The sequence below is a fragment of the Castanea sativa genome, chromosome 5 (genome assembly GCF_040712315.1).
Source record: "Castanea sativa cultivar Marrone di Chiusa Pesio chromosome 5, ASM4071231v1".
Lineage (NCBI taxonomy): Eukaryota > Viridiplantae > Streptophyta > Magnoliopsida > Fagales > Fagaceae > Castanea > Castanea sativa.
The window spans coordinates 12,113,550-12,135,741 of record NC_134017.1 but is presented as its reverse complement, the minus strand read 5'-3'; the positions used below and the strand labels follow the sequence as shown (position 1 = coordinate 12,135,741).

The 22,192-nt window shown below is 33.1% G+C and overlaps 1 protein-coding gene across 1 annotated transcript; it reads left to right on the top strand.

Annotated features, from left to right (window-relative positions):
- The first annotated feature begins 15,950 nt into the window (after positions 1-15,950).
- Positions 15,951-20,700, top strand: LOC142633319 (uncharacterized). Its single transcript, XM_075807530.1, has 2 exons — positions 15,951-16,360; positions 20,428-20,700. The coding sequence occupies exons 1-2, from the start codon at positions 15,951-15,953 to the stop codon at positions 20,660-20,662; spliced, it is 645 nt and encodes a 214-aa protein (XP_075663645.1). The 3' UTR covers positions 20,663-20,700.
- Positions 20,701-22,192: the final 1,492 nt, after the last annotated feature.

The following is a 22,192-nucleotide window of genomic DNA, read 5'->3' as shown; positions in this document are numbered from 1 at the left end:
TCAAAACCACTTTCCCTTAAAGACTTCCTCACGAGCCCTAGAATCACGAAAAATATTTGTATTGAGCTGGGTTTTTTATTTTTCTGCATGTGTTTCATAAAAGTTTCATCATCCTAGGCATTCTGACTTTGGATTGTCTTAAGGCATTTCTGATTCGAAGATACAGCAAAGTAGGTACGCAATTTATGCTTTATTTGGGTTGGGTTGTCACCTTTTGAAAGATTGGTTCGTTGGGCAGAAGTCCATTGATGTGTAGTTTTGATTCACAAGAAATTTAGGTAGAAGTTGATAAGATATGTCTTCTTCAAGTGAAAATTACTTAGGTTCAAGTGGGCATATGTGTCATATGAGACTTGTGTACTAAGAACAAGTCTCACAGTGGATAATTTTGGGAGAAGGTTTCTAAGTTGTAGTTGATATAAGGTAAGTTTAGTTTTTAGTTAATCTAGTTGACTAAATTGAGTTTGAAAAATGATATGTTCAATTAAATTTATGAACAGGTTGGTCCCAAGTACCCTTTCTTTCATTGGATTAATAATCCCACTTATATATGTGGGAATGAAGCTACCCCTTTGGTGCAACAAAAGCTATCTATACTACAAAGTGAGCTGCAACTTGCAAATAAAAGGGAAAGAACAGCTACCCAAACAGCAATAGAAGCTACCCAAAAGGCAGAAATTGCTCAAAAAAGGGCAGCAAAAGCTACTAAAAGGGAAAGGAAGTTTCAAGCTTCCTTTGTTAAAACCAAGGAGATAGCAGTGAGAGCTTTAAATCAAGAGAGAGTCTAGAATTGCACTAATTCTTTCAGGGCTTTTTTTTTTTTTTTTTTGGTTTTTTTTTTTTTGGCTCAAGTGAGAATGTTGGAATGATGAGATTGAGTTTGTCTAGTGGGTTGTAATGTATAAGTAGTTTCTTAATTGACTAATGTTGGTTTGAAGCCACTTTGTTTTGTAATAGCACTATGGTTTAAAGTGAATTGGCAACTTGTGTCTTGTGTTTTGTTGGATGTTATGAATTGTGTTAGATGCTATGTGATGAAGCAAAAAATTGCAGCTCATCAGTATGCACCTCGTCATTGGTGTGGATGGTCGTCAGTGTCTGTTTCAAAGAAACAATGTAAGAGGGCACCTGGGGACCCGAAGGAGCCTTTGATGTTTAAATTAGTTTATCTCGTTCAGAAACAAGATAATGTTAGAGATAGTCTGAGTATAGTGTGTGAGTATATGCGTAGATCTCCTACTTACTTCTTGTTGTTTGCCTTATATAGCCAGTCTGTGAATAAATGCTTGGGGCATTTATTGTGCCAGACGTTGGAGGCTTTGAGTAGCTTGTTGAATGCCATTATATCCTTGTTTAAAGTCTCGTAACAGTTTTACAACAGTTAGCTTAGCTATCTTAGGCTTTCTGATGGAGTTTGTAACGTTCAGACCTTGTTAAGGAAAGGATTTAGGGTTGGATCATTAACGTGTGTAACAGTCATCAGTGTTATTGATGACCTATTTTATTGACGGACTGCAATCTCACAGTCGACCAAATTCACTGAAGATCTGCTGATCAAATTTGGCTCTTCAGTTGCCCCTTTATTCATTAGTCGTTACTTCTTTGAGACAAGTAGAGGAATAACTTTGGCACATTCTGATTGCTTTTGCTCTTCCCGAAATTCCCGTCCTATCACATTAATGGAGACGTGATTTTCCGTCAAGTATCGGCCATGTGTGGATCATGCCTTGGTTGTGTGTGTGAGGGTTTTTATGGGTTTTGAGCTTTTGGAGCCATAATCCAAGTTTTCCTTTTTAGAAAAGAAAACTCTTCATCTTCTTTCTTCCTCTTTCTGCGCCTAATTCCATATTTAAGGTCTGAAGTATCAAAACTCCTTGCTTCTCAAAATCTCTGTAAGATTCTCCCTTCTTTAGAACTCCATTTATGGTTGATTTGTCTTTGGTTTGGTGTGAGTGCCCTTCTATTTCCTTCTTCTTTGCTAGATTAGGAGTTTTTCTTGAGAAGTCTAGTGGAAAACGTCCTCAAGTTGGGTCGTTTCTTCCATGTGATTGTGCTGCCTTTAGGAAAGTACTTCTTGATTTTTACCCTTTGATTCATCATTTTCTTGATTTCTTATCACATAGAGATGGGTGATAGAGAAATTGAGGCTAGGGTTAGTGAATTTGAGTCTAGTTCCTCTTCTAGCAGTTCTGTTTTTGAAATTACTCCGGTGAAGCCATCCTCTTCTTTGAAACCTTCAATTCCTTCTAAACCTCCCAAGTCTTCGACTCCTTCTTTGCGCACTCGCTCTTCTTTGCAGGCTTCTTCATCCTCATCTGTGACTCCATTCCATGCTCTTTCTGAGGAATGCATTTTAGATGGTAAGGATTTGGAATCCATTAGGGGGAGATTCCAAATTGCTAGTGAGGTCGCCTCTAGGTTGCCTCATGCTGGTGAGAAAGCTTGTAGCTTTGCTCACCGGGAGGTGAGCTTTTACGAGGCTGGCTTCTCTTGTGGCTTGAGGTTTCCTATTCACCCTTTCACACACCATCTTCTATTCAATCTTAATATTGCTCCCGGGCAGCTCATTCCCAATACCTGGAGGACCGTCGTCAGTTGTATGGCCATATGGTTCATATTTCATGATGGGGAAATGATCACCCTAAATGATTTTATTATTATATTTTTTTTTTTGGTATAAGTTGAAGCCTTCTACCCACTACATGTACTTTGAACTTTCTCGTTGGGATAGGCAGACCAAGGTAGTCCATGAATTTCCTACTTCTTTTCGTGATTGAAAATCACATTACTTTTTTTTATGTCTAGAGAATTTGAGACCTTGAGCAACGACCTTTGGGGTGAGGTCTTGAGGTTATTGTGAAGATGGGAAATACCCACTCTTGGTGCACTCTTTTTCTCTTCTTGTTTTCTTGTTTTCTTTTCGTTTTGCTCATTTATGATTTTCTAACCTTCTTTCTTATTTGCTTTTCAGTTGTTGAATGACCTGAGTTGGAGGAGCGATACCAAGGACGCATTGAAGCTACTTTGGAGTTTGCTCTTACTCTCTTATTTGAGGATTTTAAGAGTCTTGTAGGTGGTCATCGGTTATACGAGTGTTGTCTCGAACTTGAACCTTCTAAATTGGTGACGGAGAAAATTGCTCTTGAAGAAAGGAGTATGCTTTTTCTCTCTTTTCATTTTTTTCTCTTTTTTTTTTTTGAATGACGAGCAATTTTCCTTACACTGACGATTATGCACTTCTTATGACGAAGAATTCTTTTTATAATGACGAGTGTTTGTCTTTTGTAGAGATGGCGACTAGGCAAAGCAAGGATAAGTACGCTTATTTGAGGAGCATGAAAAATGAACCTCTGTCTTCACTGGTCCCTGATGCCAAGAGGCGTAAATTTGGCGAAGAAAAGTTCGAAGGGCCTGCCCCTTTGGCCTTGTTCTAGGCTCCTATTTCCCCAACCCCTTCTCCAGAGGTGATGGCTGTGCTTCCTTCATCAACCATCACTCCTCCTGTCACTCGTTCCAAAGGGAAGGGCAAGGTCGAGAAGAGTGTTTGGGAGGACCCAGCTATCGCCGTTGGCTGAGCCCATAATGTCATTACTGACGAGGAGTTGTGGGGCCTTTCTGTTGTACCTTTTCACGAGCTTGTCAGTCGTCATATCCACAAGTTGGTGCTGGTATGTTGTTTATTTTTCTTTTCTTTCTTCCTTGGATTTCATTCTGCAGACATATGAGATTTTAGCCATGTCTTTGTCTTCCAGGTCCTTGGTGAATCTCTTCAACTGACGACTAACTACCTGAGTATTGAAGAGAAAATGGTTGTCACTCAATCTAAGGCCAAGTTTGCTGATGCTGAAAGTTCGCGATTGCGGAAGGATTTAGTGGAGGCTACAGACGAGGGTGCTGATGGTCAGACCGTCATTGCTTCTACAGATCTTCCCTCAGAGCAAGCTTAGTTGTTTTTCCATTATTCCAAAGTTAAGAACAATGGGTGCCTCCTGTTTTAAGACTTACTTTGCTTGACAACACTAACTACCCTAAGGCATATTTTGTTTAAAAACAATGGTTACCTCTTTGTTTGAGGCCCTTATATTTCGTGCTTTGTTTGCTATCATGACTTCTGCTCTAAAGCTTGCTATTTGAAACTTGATGTCATTTTCTTAGGAATTTTACAGCTTTTGAGGTTTGTCATGTGATCATTAGAGTTTGTAACAACGTTATGTTGCAAATAGGCTACCAAAGCTTTATAGAGATGACATAAGCTTAATCATCTTTAAACTTGTCAAGTAGAGTTGGGATGACACACATTTAAGCCTTAACCTTTTCAATAAAAGACAGTTCAAGCTTGTTTGTAAATTTTAGCTTACCAATTGAGTTTGAACCACCAATTGTGGTGAAAACATGTTGTTGAAGCTTTGTAAGGACATTACGAGCTGGTTGTGTGAACTTGTGTTTGTCAACGAAGCTTGCAGTTTTGAGATGACATAGACTGGCTACTGAAGATTTGATAGTAGAGTTCGTATCATTGCGTAGGCTTAAATTGGCTACTTGAAGATTTGCTCTTTCATAGTAGGGTTTGGACCTTAGAGTTGTTCTTAGCAGTAGAGTTTGTTTCCGACTTGAGTTGATACTTGTCAATAGTACTCGTTTTGATGTTGATTGACTGCTTGAGCTTATGCTCTTCAGTAGAATCTGTATCGTTGGTCCGATGTAGATTGACTACTTGAGCTTATGCTTATCTGCAGAATCTTTACCGATGACTTGATGTAGATTGACTACCTGAGCTTTATGTTTGTTTGTAGAATCTATGTCGATGATTTGATGTAGATCGACTACCTGAGCTTTATGCTCATTGGTAAAATCTGTATCATGGACTTGCTACTGAAGCTTTGATAGTGGAGTTTTGATTAATCATCCTTGAAGCTCATATTACTTTTGAAAAATCAAGTACTTGAGTAGCTTGGAAGCTCTTCTATTTCGTTCACCTTAATAAGGGGATTGTAAGGGATATAACTTGACTGAAAAAAAATGCTCAAAAGAAATGCTTTAATAAAATTTCTGCTTATTTTATGTTTTGACATCTTTTGCTGGTATTGAACCACTCCTTCTCATACTAAAAAGAAATGCTTAAAAGATATGCTTATAGCCCCTTTAACCCCTCAAGTTGAGCTTTGATGATCTTCAACAAAGTTTGATTTGTGAGTTTTGTCCGGCTGTTTACTTGAGGGTTCCCAGGTGACGAATAATGGCTCTTGATGCCAAAATCTCCGCAGAACTTCCTAACGACCATTATCCGAGACAATCACTCTTGGGATTCCTAACTTGCGAACAATAATCGTCCTTGAGTTGGAAAGGTTTGTAGTCATCTGTATTTCCAAGTGTACTCCTCGCTGGTTTGTGGCATTACGAGATTAGGCCAGCTTAGCTAGTTTTGTCGGCTTTGGAGTTACTTTACCTTGCGATCTGGTCAATCTTGACATCATTAAAGTAGTCAACTAACTATTGATTTAGTCTTGAATACTTTTGCATTCGTTCCTCTTTCGCCTTTTGTACTCATTGGTCATCTGTCCAACGACAAGTTTGGAGTCGGTTCTTAGTTTGAAGTCCTTTGCCCCCAGGGCTTTGGCTATTCTCAAGCTGGTGAGGACAACTTCGTACTCTACTTCATTGTTGTTGACTTGGGATTGTGTTTGCACCCTATGTTTGAGGATGTCCTTCCCCGGTGAGATGACAACTACACTTGCTTCTACCAAGGCCTGTAATGGTCAAGCTATTTGCATATGCTATCCAGTATCCCGTCGTTAGGCCTCGTTTTGGAAGCATGATTTCAACAATGAAGTCTACCAAAGCTCGAGCTTTGATTGTCGTCTTCAGCTTGTGCTAAACGTCAAATTAAGCTCGATTGCCCATCGACCTATGCGCCCTGCTACATCAGGACTGCTCATAGCCTTTTTAACGAGCCGGCTTGTCATTACAATGATGGCATGAGTTTGAAAATGAGGCATCAAGTGCCAATTTCTCCATCTTTGAGTATTTCATCTCAACCCCTTGAAAAGCTTAACCTATGTAGTAGTCCGGCAGCTGGGTCTTGTTCTCTTCACAAATCAAGGCTGAATTAACTGCTGTCTAGGATATAGCCAGGTACGAGAATAGATCTTCTCCTTGCATTGACGGGCTCAGGAGTGGAGGCTTTGTAAAGTACTCCTTGAGGGTTTGGAAGGCTGCTCTGCACTCGTCTGTCCACTAGAAGACCTGCTTAAAGATTTTAAAGAAGGGTAGGTACTTATCTGTAATTTTAGAGACGAAGCTTCACTGGGTTTGCTTCAATCCCTCTTTGAGAGATCATGAAACTGGGGATTTTTCCCGAAGAGACTCCAAATACATATTGGCTAGGTTTAGCTTCATTTGATACCTCGTCAATGTATTGAAGGTCTCTTGGAGGTCGTCAAGATGGGACTTTGCCTCCCTGCTCTTTACGAGCATGTCGTCCACATAGACTTCTATGTTTCTGCCTATTTGTTTGTTGAACATGTGATTTACTAGCCTCTGGCATGTAGCTCTTGTATTCTTCAGATCAAAGGGCATGACTTTGTAACAGTGCAGACATTGGCTGGTTACTAACGGGGTCATCTCTTGGACTTCCTTACTCATGAGTACTTGATTGTAACCTAAAAAGGCATCCATAAATGTCAGTAGTTCATGTCTTGCTGTGAGATTGACAAGCTGATTAATCCTAGGGAGAGGAAAGCCATTCTTGGGACATGCATTGTTTAGGTTTTTGAAATTCATATACATCCTCCATTTTCCATAGGATTTTTTTCTTTTAATCACGATGACGTTTTACAAGCCATTCTAGATAGTAGATGTCTAAGTTTCCTTTAAGAATTTTATGATTCCTTCTTTCAACGGAAATTGGACCAATTCCGCTGGCTTAGATTCTTTGGCGATCGTCTCTGATTCTTCATCTATCATTCAAGGATGATTTTCTTTGGACATCAACATGGTATCATAACATTCTCTGACCAGGGGTTAACCTCCACTTATTTCTCCAATCCCGTTGGGAGTTTGGAATTTCACTTTGAGGCAATGGGTGGAGGTTGCCACTTTTAGACGATTGACAATTAGCCATCCTAGGTCAACATTGTAAATGGGAGGATAGTAGATCATCAAGAGATCTACTTGCTTTATTACTTGCGTGGGATAACTGCCCGCCATGATGGATAAGGGGATGACGCCCTTTAGGCAGACTCGAGATCCAAACGGCTGGAGTCATTTCTGATCCAGCTTCATTCATTCTATGCTCTACAGTTGGGAATAGAGTCTCCATTAGAGGTATAAGGCCCTGAGTATTACAAGCAAGTAAGCAAGTTCAGAATTACAAGTAAGTAAGCAATATAATCAATATGAAAATCACAAGTAAAAATTATGAGCAATATGAGAATACCTTCTGCTTATCACTAATGAATACCAGATTCCGTTGCTCTAGCCTACCAATGTCATCTACAAACTGCTCCAAGAACTAGATCCAACTGTCCTTGTTCTCTTGCTCAATCACAGCCATTGCCACTGGGAATATAATGTCATTTCCATCCTTGGCAGTGGTAGACAGTAACTGCCCATCAAACCTACCCTTCAAATGATATCCATCCAACCCAACAAATGGTCTACAACCACCTATAAATCCTTGTTTTTGAGCATTGTACCTAATGTACATCCTTTTGAACCTAGGTTGTGCATTCTCAACTTCCATCTCTGTTTGCAATATTACCTTACTTCCTACATTTGTCTTTCTTATCATTTCTGCATAATCTCTAAGTAGGATATACTACTGCTCTTCATTCCTAGTGATCAAACCCCTAGCTACCTTTCTTGATCTATACACTTGACTAAGACTTAAATCAACTAAAATCTGCTGCATGACATGATGTTGGACACTTGAGACTTCCCAATTATGATTTCTACTAAAATCTTCCAAGTACCTATTTGCCACATATGCTTATATAACTTGACTATTTTGAAATATTAGGGGGTAGGTACACTCAGGATTAAGTGTCTTGATTTGAAATGTGCACTCTTCAGTAATCATAAAAGCATAACACCTCCATCCAAACTTATTCTTACAATGTATCGAAATTTTCTTGCAATGTCATCCTCTAGAGTTGGTTCAGCCCACTCCTCATCTACATCTATATATAGAGGTGGAACAGTGTTTGGCTGAGGTGTATCAGTGTTTGTAGGAGGTGTATTAGTGTTTGGCTGAGGTGTATTAGTGGTCGGTTGAGGTGGATCATTGTTAGGCTCAAGTGGAATAGTGTTAGGCTCTGGTGGAACATTGTGAGGTGGAGAAACCACACCAGACACATAAAGAATAAACACTTGTATGTTTCTGTTTTGCTTTTGGGAGGCAATACACACAAGGGGTAGGGACCACATGTTTCTGTTTTACTAATAAGCACATGCAAACACTAAAATTAAAACCCAACCGATTCGTAGGGTCCACAATGAGGCACAATGACCATGACAGACAAAATGCCCATAAACATCAACAAATTATATCCACAGGTGGTCACATTTTTCATAAACATCAACAAATTCATGTAACATTCTCAATAATGATGAGCTTCAATAGATAGTTACATGTAACATTGACTGATTTCTCAAAAAATTATAAAACCCAAGCAAACCCAAAGAAAAATAGTTCGAAAACCCAAACAATGACTGATTCATTACCTAAATTTGGGTCCCTCGAACAACTCGTTGCTCGTCTCGGTTTATTCTTGCAGCATGATTTGTATATCAAAGGCAGATGAGGATTTTTTGTGATTCTAGGGCTCATGAGGGAAGTTTTTAAGGGAAACTAGTTTTGATCCTTCTTATGTTGTGATTTCTATTAAAAACGTGTTTTTCTAACATCTGAGGGTGAGGTGAGTAATGGGGAGCAAACGAAGTGAAGCTCGGGTGGGCAAAATGTTAAGTTTTAAACCATGAACAAACAAAGTGCAAATGGGCCAAAGCACAGGTGGGTTTACTGTAATTTCCCCTAAAATAAAAGTTGAGTACAAGAATTTGTGGATGTATTAAGTGGCCAACTTCTTTACTTTACAAATGGTTGCACTTGTATTCTTCTGGCACCGTGTTAACTTTTACATAATTTCTCCATATTTTGGAATGATTTCAAATTAAATTATAAATTATAAAATGTTTGAATCAAAATCATGAAGCTATTAAAATTGGTTTAATTCATGCCTTCAATGATTCATTATTAATATAAAAAAAATTCACATAACTTATAACTAAACTAAACACAAATAATCATTTAAAATAAAATTATAAGACCTCTAGTATACTATATGAGGGTTATAAAATTAATAATAAATCATGTCTCTATTGTTCCTAGCACATTTATAAACAGAAGCTCATGTGCAAATCATATCATATACCATACAATAAAAATTATTTCCTATACATTATGTTTGGTCACATGAATGCCCTCTCATTTTCATTTTTCAATTTTTTATTTTACTTCTCATGTCATGTGATATACTATAATTACATTGAAATAATTGGTATAATTTTTCTAAGTAAATTCCTATAGCTAAAATTTCAATAACTTTAGAAAACACAACTTCAATTGAAATTATATTAACAAGAGTTTCTAGAATTTTTATTGTTATTTTCTTTAATAATCTATCATAATTGTCTATTTTAATAATAGAAGTTAGATCTTACAAGTTGAACTTACATTATGTAGCTCAATGTAAATATTATTAATTATGCGACATAATTTCGTCATGTGACCCGTTATAGGTAAATTAAAATTACTAATGCAGTTAACAATAAGGAAGACTCCATTATCATAATTAAATTTTTTTAAAGATTACTCTGGTTAAAACTAAATCCAAATTATTATTATTATTATTATCTATCTATCTATCTATCTATCTATCTATCTATCTATCTATATATATATATATAACTGAAGCCTCTAAAACTCCCACAATTTTCCACGTCACCATTATTTTCATTTTCTTTTTATTTTAGATTTTATATCTTATATACTTATTATTTAAATAACAAAAATAATTCATATTAAAACGGTGAAACCTCCGGCGCTATTTTATAACCCTAAACTCAAAACCCTGAAGGGAGCCATTGTCTTTGCTCTGAAGATTGACACCAATGTGACTGAGGTTGAAGGAGATTTTGCAGTTGTTATCAATTTCCTTAACACTGAAGGTTGCTGCCTTGCAGGTTGTGTTCATGTGATTAAAGACTCTCAGGTAGAAGTAAATTAAAGATATTAATTTTATCTCTTTTTCCAGTGTCAGATGCAATGGTATTAATCCTGAGGACATGTCTCTTTTTGTAATCTGTGAGAAAGTTTTGATTCAATAATATCGCAGTCTTGATTTGTAGAAAAAAAAAAAAAAAAAACTCAAAACCCAAAATACCCACACGTATAAATCTTTGGTTTTCAATGCGTGATTTTCTCAACTCTAGTCTCTATCTCAACGACCAAGAAACCCTGACTGGCCATAGCTTCCACCATTGCCGACCTTTGCTTTCCAATGTAGTGATTTTGGTAGTGTTCTTTGAGGTAAGCTTTCTTTTTCTCTTTATTTTTTTTGAGGGCTCATCCTTATGAAGAGCATTGATAGTGCAAGGGTTATAAAGGTATTATAAGAAAGAATTAATATATGAAGAACTATTATTATTATATTTTTTGGATATTGTTGGAAGTTTTTCAAATCTTAATTTATGAAGTGTGAGTAATATCTGAAGCATAAGTTCAGCCATTGTTCTCCCACCAAAAAAAAAAAAAAAAAAATCAGCAATTGTGCAAGTTAACTCTAATTGTTATCTATATAAAAGTATATTCTTTATCTCAAGAAATAAAGCAACCTACTAAACAAAAAATTTTGGTCTGCTCTTACATATCTCATAATTTATTTAGTTAGTTTGTAGCATTTACATTATAGAATAATAACTACTACTTATGTGTGTTGCTCATACAAAATAATCTATGCTTTTGATAGTTTTGTGTTGAAGTTGGAAAAGCTGGTGTGTATTAGTTCCCATTTTATGAAGTGGTGGACCTAGATTTGGTTTGTTATCCATTTATGTTTTTGATAATATTTGATTGATGAAAATTGTGGTTATTTAATTTTTCTATATTGTTGTTTTAGCTCTTACCAAATTATCAAATAGTCATTATACAATTGTAGGATAACTTATGTCTCTTAAATTTATGATTTGATTCCCTACAATATTTTTTTGGTTAATTGATATTGGTCTTACTTTACAAGAATCTAAAAATCTTGATACTAGGATTTGTGGTAAGTTCAACTTTGAGTGGAAGTTCAGTGTAATATATATATATATATATATATATATATATATATATATATATATATATATATATATATATTCTTGCATGATCACTTTCTTGCAGTTATTGTTGTGTGCTTATATTGCATCTTTTGATATGAAATTGTTGTTTATTTTTGTGTGCCACTTTCTATTTTGGTGAGTCTCTTACATATTTTCAAAAGAATGAATGCATCATTGAAGTAAATATTATGCTCTTCCAAGCACATAAATTCCTTTATAAAAATGTTGTCCTTAGTGTAGTCATCATAATCTCTCTCTAAATGTAATTCTTATATAATTATATTTGATGATCAAAGTGTATTCTCAACTGGTATTGTGAGGTGAAGTTTGTATTTTTTTTTTTATAAACTTTTATATATAAATTGAATTACTTATTATCATTCATTTTTAAGTCACTATCTCTTCAAGCAAAAAATATATTTTTTTATTAAATTATACCATGCATCGCACGGGTTAGTATTATTTATTTATATATATAAACCGAAGCCTTTGACTTTTGGTTGACCTCACCATGATTTTTCCGCATCAACATTTTTTATTTATATTTTTTAATTGATTGAATTCTTTTGATTTTATAGTACCAAATTGCAGAAAATTTGAGGGAAGGGAGAGTCCTAACATGAGTGTCTCTCTCTCTTTTTTCCTTAATCCTAAAGTCTTTTTTTTTTACTTGAGTCTTTTTTTCTTTTTTTTTTTGAAACCTAAAGTGAGTCCTTTTTAAAAAAAAAAAAAAAAAAAAAATTCTAATGTGAGGTCTAATTAAAAAATAATAATAATTTTTTAATCCTAATTCTAACGTAAGTCTCATAAAAAGTCAAAAACTTCATTTTTATATTATATATAGATAACAATAATGATGTGGCAAGCTTTAAGAATATGAAAATGCAATTTGTAGATATACTATTAAGATAACATATATTAGATTGGTAATAGATATTAGATTTAATTGCAGTTGAGTATTATGTGAAGTCATCACTATAGAATAGCCCATATTGTGATGTATTATGTGGAACCAATGATATGAAAGAAAATTTTTTTTTCTAAACCATTATATTGAACAAAAAATTACTTATTTTCATTCATTTTCAAGATATGTTTTTTTAAAGTCAAGTCATAGAACTTTAAGCAAAATAAATACTTTTAATTTTTATTTAACTATCCCATACATCGCACGGGTTAGCGACTAGTTATTATTATTATTATTATTATTATTATTATTATTATTATTATTATTATTATAGTGTGACCCAAAAACTCAACTCTAGCTATGGCGTTAATTGAGCAAGAATCAGATCGCAATTAATTTGTGTTATGGGCTAATATTAATCCACAATGGGAGATTTGAACGAGAAAAAGAAACAACTACATCCCAATAATATAGAACTGAATTTCATTATTTTATATCTTGGATTGTGTTACAAGAGTTTTTCTCAAGAACAAAGATACTTTATTCTTGTAGAAAATCTGTATCTTTCTCACATGTATTCTGTGTCTCTTTTCTTTGCCCTTATTTTTCCTTATATTTGCTCTATCTCTTTCATCTGTGTGTTTTGTCCTTATCTGGCTAGATAACTTCCTGTCCTATTGGGCTTTTCTTTCCTCACTTTTTCATCATGAAATGAGACTTTTGGGGTTTTTTTTTATTGTTCAAGCTTGTCATTCTACATTACATGCGGTGGTGCTAAGCAGGTGACCCTCATTAATGTGGAGGTTATTGTAGAATCATCAGGAAGCTTCAGAAAATTTTCTCAGATGAACTCATGTGTTCTAGAATTCTTCCTCGGGAGCTCGGCGGATATTTAACTTCTGCCAATTCTATATGGATCTTTTTCTCAGATGGGATTCTTGGATTAAATGATCCTTGGAATTGAGATGACGAACCACTTGATTCGTGATCTGAGATTGGTTCTTTCTGGGGAGACCCATATTTAGAGTGGACTCGTTGATATTGGGCTTATGTTTGCCCATGGCCTGATATTATTTGGGCCCTATAAAACCATACTCCTATATATATATAGAAGTTTCATACTCCATAAAAATATATTATAATTTTTTTTTTTGTTTTAGTAAAAATTTAATCTTATAAGTTTTACCTTTTTCCACACAATTTGAAGCTAAAAATTTGTTTTATTATTCAATGAAATATATCAATGAAATATCTTTTTTTAAATTACAATAAAATTTTGTAAATTTTTTAAAATATATTGAATGACATAAATTACACTAAAATTTCATTATTAGAAAAGAAAAAAAGTGTATAGGTGTAGCAATATGCAGTTTTAGCCCAATAAGAATTCAGTCTCGAATTAACGAGCGTTCACATGTTTTGTACTAAGAATCAATGGGTAGGTACGTTACTTCTTAAACCTTTGAATTTGGGTACGTTTTAATTAAATCTTAAACTTTCAAAATGTTTCATCTGGTTAAATTAAGCACATATTTTATATGAAATCTCTATCACATGTTTTTTGTGAACACCGTTAAACATCACATGACTAACTAATTTAAATAAAATTTATTTCAAAATTTGAGATTATATAAGGTTTAACAATAATTGAAACATTTTCATAAACAACAATAACTGAAACATTTTTATAAACCTCAAATTTAAATAAAACATTTTGAAAATTTAAGATTTAAATGAAGCATGTTTAAAATTCTAAAAAAAAAAAAAAAAAATACACGTAATAAATCTAATCCTGTCTAAAAAATAGAAAAGGAAAAAGAAAATAGGAATCTAGAAATTTTTGTATAGGTGGGCCATACATTCAGTTGAAATTTCTGGGATTCAATCTCTATCTACACTAAAAACCGATTAGTATCTTAATTTAATGATAAATAACACAATCATCAAAAGTAGACGCCATAGATTAAAACTCTCTCTCTCTCTCTCTCACAAAAATGGATGCCATAGTATTTAACATGCACATGCATCTCACATGACATGCATTCTCACATGCACACACATGCTCACATGTCTATGCATACTCACATATACAAGCATCCCCATGGGTTTCCTTGAAAGCCAAATGCTAAACATTTCAAATGATAGAAATTAGGATTAAACCAAAACAAGGTATAATTGGGCATTGTGGGATGTCTAACACATTCTCAACACATAATAAAACTTTTTGGTTTGAGACATTTGCCTTAACCTTTAGCTTTGAAACCCCTTGTAGCGTTTGGTATGAGGTAATATTTTAGGATTCCCAGGAATGTTTAAAGGTTCCTATATTTGGTTGCAAATCATACTAGGGAATTAGATGCTAGGGGAATCTGGATTCCTCCCTTAAACGCCTCTCAGTAAGAATGTGGATTCCCTATAAAACAGGTGGGAATCCAGATTCTTAAGCTTAAAGGAAATTGTATTTTTTATAAATAGACAATTTTAAGCAATGAAGATAAAATATAAAACAAATTATCAATATCTTTTCCTTTATCTTTATATTTTCTCGCCAAAATAATATAAACAGGATAGACAACTATGTTAATATATTCTTTAACAAAATTTTATTTAAGTTTCATGTGCGGAAAAAAAAAAAGTTGTCAGGTTGTTTTGTTATGAATTAAACTTTTTTAAAAATTATTATTAAGAATAAAAGCATTTAAGAATTCAAATAGTTATTTTTGTATTGTACTTGTCATTTTAAAATGTTAGACTATAATTTTAATGAATTTGTCATAATTAATAGTTTATATTTGGTTTTTCATTATTTATTTAGATGAAGATTTTTTTAAAGGACTTGGTAGTTCGCATTCAAATCTAAGGATAGAATGAGAAAAATAAATAATTCATTTAAGATTTCTGGAAATAAACCAAACATTATCATTTTACATTCTCAATGAAACTAAACATAAGAATAGCTATATTCCTAAGAATCTGGATGCCAGGAGTAAATAGGCATAAAATGGATTAGACATATATAGGTGAATAGTTACACCTAAAAAACTCAATGGTTGGTAGCTTCTCTACTAAAAATATAAAGACAATAGATAGGGTTGTCACCCTAGGGTAGGATATAATCACACACTTGGTTCACACATGGCCAAGAAACTCCTCAAACGTAGGAGATCATTTAGATGCATTTGGGCAATTTTTCCGGGTTCAGCAGTTAGTTGTCAACCTCTCCTTCTCTTTCTCAAATATAAAATCTTGTTAGTTAGGGGAAGAGAAAGTTATGTAGCTAATCTAGATCTAGCCTTTTTGGTATCAGCTGCTGTTTCGATTGGCTTTGGTTATAAGAGGAGTCTCATTTGTAACGTAGCGAGCTTTTTGCTCCTATTTTATAGATTTATTCATTTCTTTCTTTTGAAAATATATTCTCTCTAAAACAAAATCTCCCTCCCAAAGTTGAACTTTGACTCTCTCTCTCTCTCTCTCTCTCTCACTCTCTCACACACACACACACACACACACACACACACACACACGTACACAAAAATAAAAGTTGAGTTCTCTCTCTCTCCTTCAAATATAAGTATCTTAAAAACTCTCTTTCTCAAAGCTTCAGGCTCTTCCTCCGATAATAATAATAAAAACTACAAACTCTCATAGTTGGTGTGATCAAATGGCTGCCCTTATACCAAGACATACAGCTTCAAAGCTAGCCTTGATCTCATCCCAAAGGTCCACCTTGCTCCACACAACCCCTTCATCACTCATGTCCTCCTCCCCCTTGCCTGCGACTCAAAATGGCCCGCGAACTACCCTTCCATCCAGATCCCCTACTGCAGGCTTGAGCAAGACGGGAGAGTACTTAATATTAAAGGTGGATGCTCTCGCGAACTGGGCCCAATCAGCGTCCATATGGCCCGTGACTTTAGGGCTGGCCTGCTGCGCTGTTGAGATGATGCACGCCAGCGCCCCCAGGTATGATCTGGACCGCATGGGCACCTTCTTCAGGCCCTCCCCACGACAGTCCGATTTGATGATTGTGGCTGGCACTCTTACCAATAAGATGGCTCCTGTACTTCGGAAGTAAGTTTTGATGATATTGATTATTTTGTTATCAGCTCTTTTTTTTTTTTTTTTTTTTTTTTTTTTTTTTTTTTTTTAATTGTATATGTTTTATCCTTCAATTTAAAAAATTGATTTTTTTTTTGGTTTTTTAAATTTTAAATATTTTAGAAGAATTTAAAATTTTTAAATATGATTGTCCAATGTTTAATATTTTAATACAATGTAGTGTAAAATATGTAAGATAATGTGATGTGTTTTGAAAAGTAAGTAATATAAAAAAAGTAGGTTCTTATACTAATATAAATAACAATTTTCACACAAGTTAATGCAAATGCACTTAATTGCCAAAACTACTGCCAAGTAGGGGTGACAAAATTCAACACGATCTGCGAACACGACATAGCACGACACAAAGTTAACAGGTTATGCTTTGAGGATTAATGGGTTTGTATCATATTTATGTTGTCATGATTGACTCGTTTAATCAATGTGTTGGGTTTGTATCAAACTTATGGAATTTGTTTGACTCGTTTAACTAAAGATCATTTTACCAATATAGCATTCAAAACCCCAGATGTATAAACTTATTTTCTTTACTAGTTGCATTTTTCCAAGCCACATGACCACCTATTACTCTCAAACCTCAATCCCACCATATTTTCTTAGTCACTGTCACACATCTGTCATTGCGGTGCCAATCTGATATTGCTCTCATCCTTCATTTCTCTCTATCACTTGAAATTCATGTTGTCATCATCCTTTACTTGTACCTTTATCTTTTTTATCTATTTTCCTGAAATTGATTGTTGGGATCTAAAATTAGCTGTTGTGGTTTATTTTGCTTGAAATATTGTGATTGATTATTTGTGATATTTAGATATGTTTTACTTTTGAATGTTTACTTGTGATGCAGTTACTCTGTTAATTTTGAGTTTTATATTAAAAAATATTTTTTTTCATAATTCAAATCAATTGAAATAGTACTAAAATTTGTATTTTTTTTCTTTTAAAAAAACTAATAAATTGGTCAACACGATTAACTCATATAATAACGTGTTAAGGTTGATAAATCTTAATCTATTTAATAAATATGTCGGGCATAAAGTCGAATACTCATAAGTTGACATAACATAAACCCGACATACGAACACAAATTGCCACTCCTATCGCTAAGAGGATTTGGATATGATGCTACCTAGAAATTACCACTAGTTAAAATGGTTTTTTTTTAATCTTTTTTTTTTTTTGTAAAACCTTTTTATTACCTTTTTAAGTTTTTACCATCTCAACTTTTAAATCTCACAATAAGTGGTAATTGCATACTGTAATAGTCATAGTTATTGAACTAGATCTAAATCATACCAATGAATCACAATCGAAACAATTTAACTTTTGATCATTCTTTGAGAGGTGCTACGTCCACAACATTTTTACAACATTTTCACAACAAATCATAGGTGGTTAGTTATTATTGGTTTAAATTTGAACTTAACACTAAGATTACTTTTTTGCCCTAACAATAACAACCAGTAACAACCTGCCACTTAAGATTTGTTGTAAAAATGTTGTAAAAATGTTGTGGACATATCATTTCTCTTCTTTTTATATTAGGTCACATAAACTTTGAAGGCCTCACAATTTTACACATTATTATTATTATTATCATTATTATTATTATTAACTCTTCATTAAAATCTTTTCATATAATTTTTCTTAAATTTTCTTTAAATGATAGAATGGATAGTTACATTGACAAACATAATAATAGTAAATATTAATTATTAATTATTAAATTTCCTAGAAAAAAAATAAGAAAGAGAGAGAGAGTTAAAATTTTTCATGTATTGCATGAGTTCTTGACTAATTGTTAATATTCATCAATATTTTGGAAGAAATATCTAAACAAAAATAAACCTGTAAATCTTTTGTAATCAATTGTAGTTGGCATCATGTAATGAGTGATTTATATGAGTTCAATGTCGAAATTTTTGAAAGCCCTTTGATTTCTTTATTTTCTTATGAACTCAAATTATGTAAGTGAAGATTATATATGACTTTTTTATTTATGAAAAAAAGGTGAGAGAGGACTAGCCGTGACTACCCTGTCCAATTATGGTCATAATAATATTACTTCCCATCGAGAAATTAATGACTGAATGGTCATGTGAGTTGAGCCATAATCCAAAACTTAACCAAACCTAGAATATCCGGCTCAAAGAATTTCAAAGAGTTTAGGTCAATTTTTAACTCCCTCGAAAAATTGGAGAAATTGGAAGGAATAGAGTATATGTTTTAAATTAATTTTTACTTACGTCCCGTGATTCTATTTTTCTTTTCTTAAATGTCTATACCCTCACTTTAATTAAAGAAATGAAATGTTATAAAAGGATTTCTTTGAATTCTCCCTAAAAAAAAAAAAAAAAACTCCGAAATTTACTTACTATTCCACTAATTCTCTTTTAAACATCTAAATACGAGAGAGATCAATATTTAATTCCTTTCCTTTCTATTCTATCCAGTTCATTCTTTTCCTTTTCTTTACAAACTCCAAAACATAGTGTAAGTCGCACCAATATGAAACCTTTGTTCATGAAGGTTTAGATTCAAAAGCCACCATTGAGGCATGGCTCCAGATGATAGATGTAATTGTGTTTCATTTTGTTTGAGAAATTGTATTGGTCTTTTGTCCAAAGGTCATTACCAAATGTTGTTTCATTCAGTGGCGGCTCCAAGAATTTTGTTTAGGGGGTCATTAAGAAACTTAAATTAAAAACTTTTAATAAAAAGAGTATTTAAATATATCGAATTATCGACAAAATAATAATAATAATAATAATAATAATAATACATGAAGTTTTACAATTTCTTTTTACAAGTTTTCAAATGTTGAATTGTTACATAATAGTTCATTATGAGTATCTATTGCCAATGCGGGTAGTTATGAGCCTATGACCATTTTATTTTGTTAAGCTTGCCTAACATTTTTTTCTTTATGCAGTTGTTATTATCTATTTTCTTTGTTTTTATAAAAACATTTTAAATTAAATGAATAATCTCAATTCTCAACTCATTAGCTCTGTATTAATTATTGATGCACACGACCACACTTATTCATATTACATAAAATTATACACTAAGTGTCTACTTAACTAATCAAATGCTTAAATAATCACTAACTTTACAATTTTTTTTCTTGAATTTTACTAACTTTATAAAAAAAGTTATTATAATATGATAACAATATACAAACATGTAAAATAACCCTCTCTATTTACTAATTATTAAATTATATAGAGTTATATCATATATATACTATACACATAACCATCCACATACATCATAATTCACACAAACAACATTATAATAAAAAGTAATGCACATAATCAATATTAGACACACTCACACACATATAATATAAATTTATAATAAAGAGTGACACTACAATTCACAAAGACTTACTCTTTTTAGAGTCTGAAATACTCAAAATAAAAAACTTGTGCTTAGTGCCCAAGATGTTACCGTTTTTCTTTTTTGTGTGGAGATTATACATGCACCCAATACTTTTGATTCTATGAACTCACCTTCCATTTAAGCGTGTCTACTTCTATTGCTAACTTCAGGGTTTCTTTTTTTTTTTTTTTGTATTTTTTAATCAACCATTTTCCAATTTCAAGCCAAAATAATTGATATCCACCAGTATGCCTGGTGGTATTTTATGCAGTATGCTATTTGGCTTGTTTTGATTAAGAGAGAGGTTTGTATTGATTTATTTATAGGCACGACAAATAATGACCATACCAACCAATATAGTACAATATCGAAAACTTTGATCTCTGTTACAAGGACTCACATATATAAACCAAAACTCATTGACCAACCCAATACATCTTCATTACAAATGGCACTAACCCCCAAGCTCCAACCCCAACAATGGTGTTCTTTAGTCTAGTTCTAATGTATCCACCATAATATCAATCATTGCTTTCTGTACGATGAAAACTGCACTTTGCCATCTGGTATTAATATAATTTGATTGGATTTTGAAACTTTATATTGCATTAAATTTTTAAGGTAATTTTTTGTAGGGTCTATGATCAAATGCCAGATCCACGTTATGTCATCTCTATGGGAAGCTGTGCAAATGGGGGTGGCTATTACCACTACTCATACGCTATTGTTCGAGGCTGTGACAGGATTGTCCCGGTTGACTTTTATATTCCTGGGTGTCCTCCAACAGCTGAGGCCCTAGTCTATACAATACTCCAATTGAAGAAGAAGATAAACAGGAAGAGAGATTTTCTTTACTGGTGGACTAAGTGATTAATCAAACATTTACTGGTGGACTAAGTTGTGTTTCTCATGGAGTTTTTTCTCTGTAGCATGTTATGAAATAATAAACACCAATAAAAGATTTGGTTGGTTTGCCAATTGGCAAGTGGCACCTCGGTTCCCTTGTAGCCTCTTATACCAACAATTATCAAAGAAAAAAAAAGATGTGGATTATTTTTATAGTCTACAAGTATGGGAGAATGAAAATTTTGTAATCATAACCTTCTTAATAAATTTCATGTATATGTTTTTGTGCATTTAAACGTGATAAAACTAATTTTGTCTTAAAAAAAGAAAAAGAAAAAAAAAAGCTTGAAAATGATTATGTCCCAGGATCGTTACCATTACAGTTAGTTTAAAGAAAGAAACTTGAAAAGAATAATCCAATCACCATGCGTTTTTGTTTTTAAATTTTAATTTTTTATTATATTAAACTAGTCACAAACCTATGCATCACACGGGAATAAATAAATAATTTATAATTGTGGTATAATGTATAATTTGTTAAAGATAATTTGTTTTCTCCAAAAATTAAAAATTTTCTAAAATTAATTTTCATCTTTCAGTCTCTACAAATATATCATTATATTATTTTTAGTGTATTGTTTGATTGATATAATTCATTTATAAGCTGGTCTATATTCTTTGAAATTATGTTATAGTATGCTATATTTTTCCAGTTTTTTCTCTAATAAGCTTTTTAAGTTTCGAATAAATTATTCAAATTTCTCATTCTCTTAAAGGAGATTATCATGATAATCAAAACTCATAACAAAATTACTTTTTAAAATTACTTAAATAATTGATAGACACATTCAAATGCATAACCAATATTGTGTTTTAATATAAATTCAAATTCTCACTTCCAAAATAAATAAGTATTAACTCAAACAAAAATCAAACCAAAGTTATAAGAGTGAGAGAGACTACTTGTGTTGGGGAACTCAAAAATACAACACCAAAATGTATTAATCCAAAATAAAGTTATAAAAAAACACAATGATTCATCAACCTAAAATGAAGTTGCAAGAAATAATGAAAATATGAGAGAGAGAGATCAAGAGAGAGAATAGTCATTTTTTCAAGAAAAAATATAAGATGTTAGGTTCTAAAAGTTTAGAATAATTGGCAAAACATGAGCACAAACTTGTCTAGGTATAGATCTTAGAGTCTATAAAGTTTATTAGACAATGCTCAAGGTGTTACAAGTCAGAACACAAGAACATACAAGCTGCAGAAAGAAGAATTCGAATTTAGTGGAATCTAACTGATCGAAAATCGAAAGCATGAAATTTCTATAGAATTCTATTTTAGCCCAAACCTTGTTAAAACGTTTTGGGTTTCAAGTGAAACACTTCTAGCATATAAAGGAAAACCCTAACTGCGTTTTAAGAGCTCTTAGAGAGAAAACAATGCATCTTGTGCTTTTAATTGTAGATCTAGGGTTTTGTACCCAAAACTCTCTCAAATCTTCTACCGGCAATATTCTTTGAAGAAACTCAAGATCCGGTGTTGTAGAAG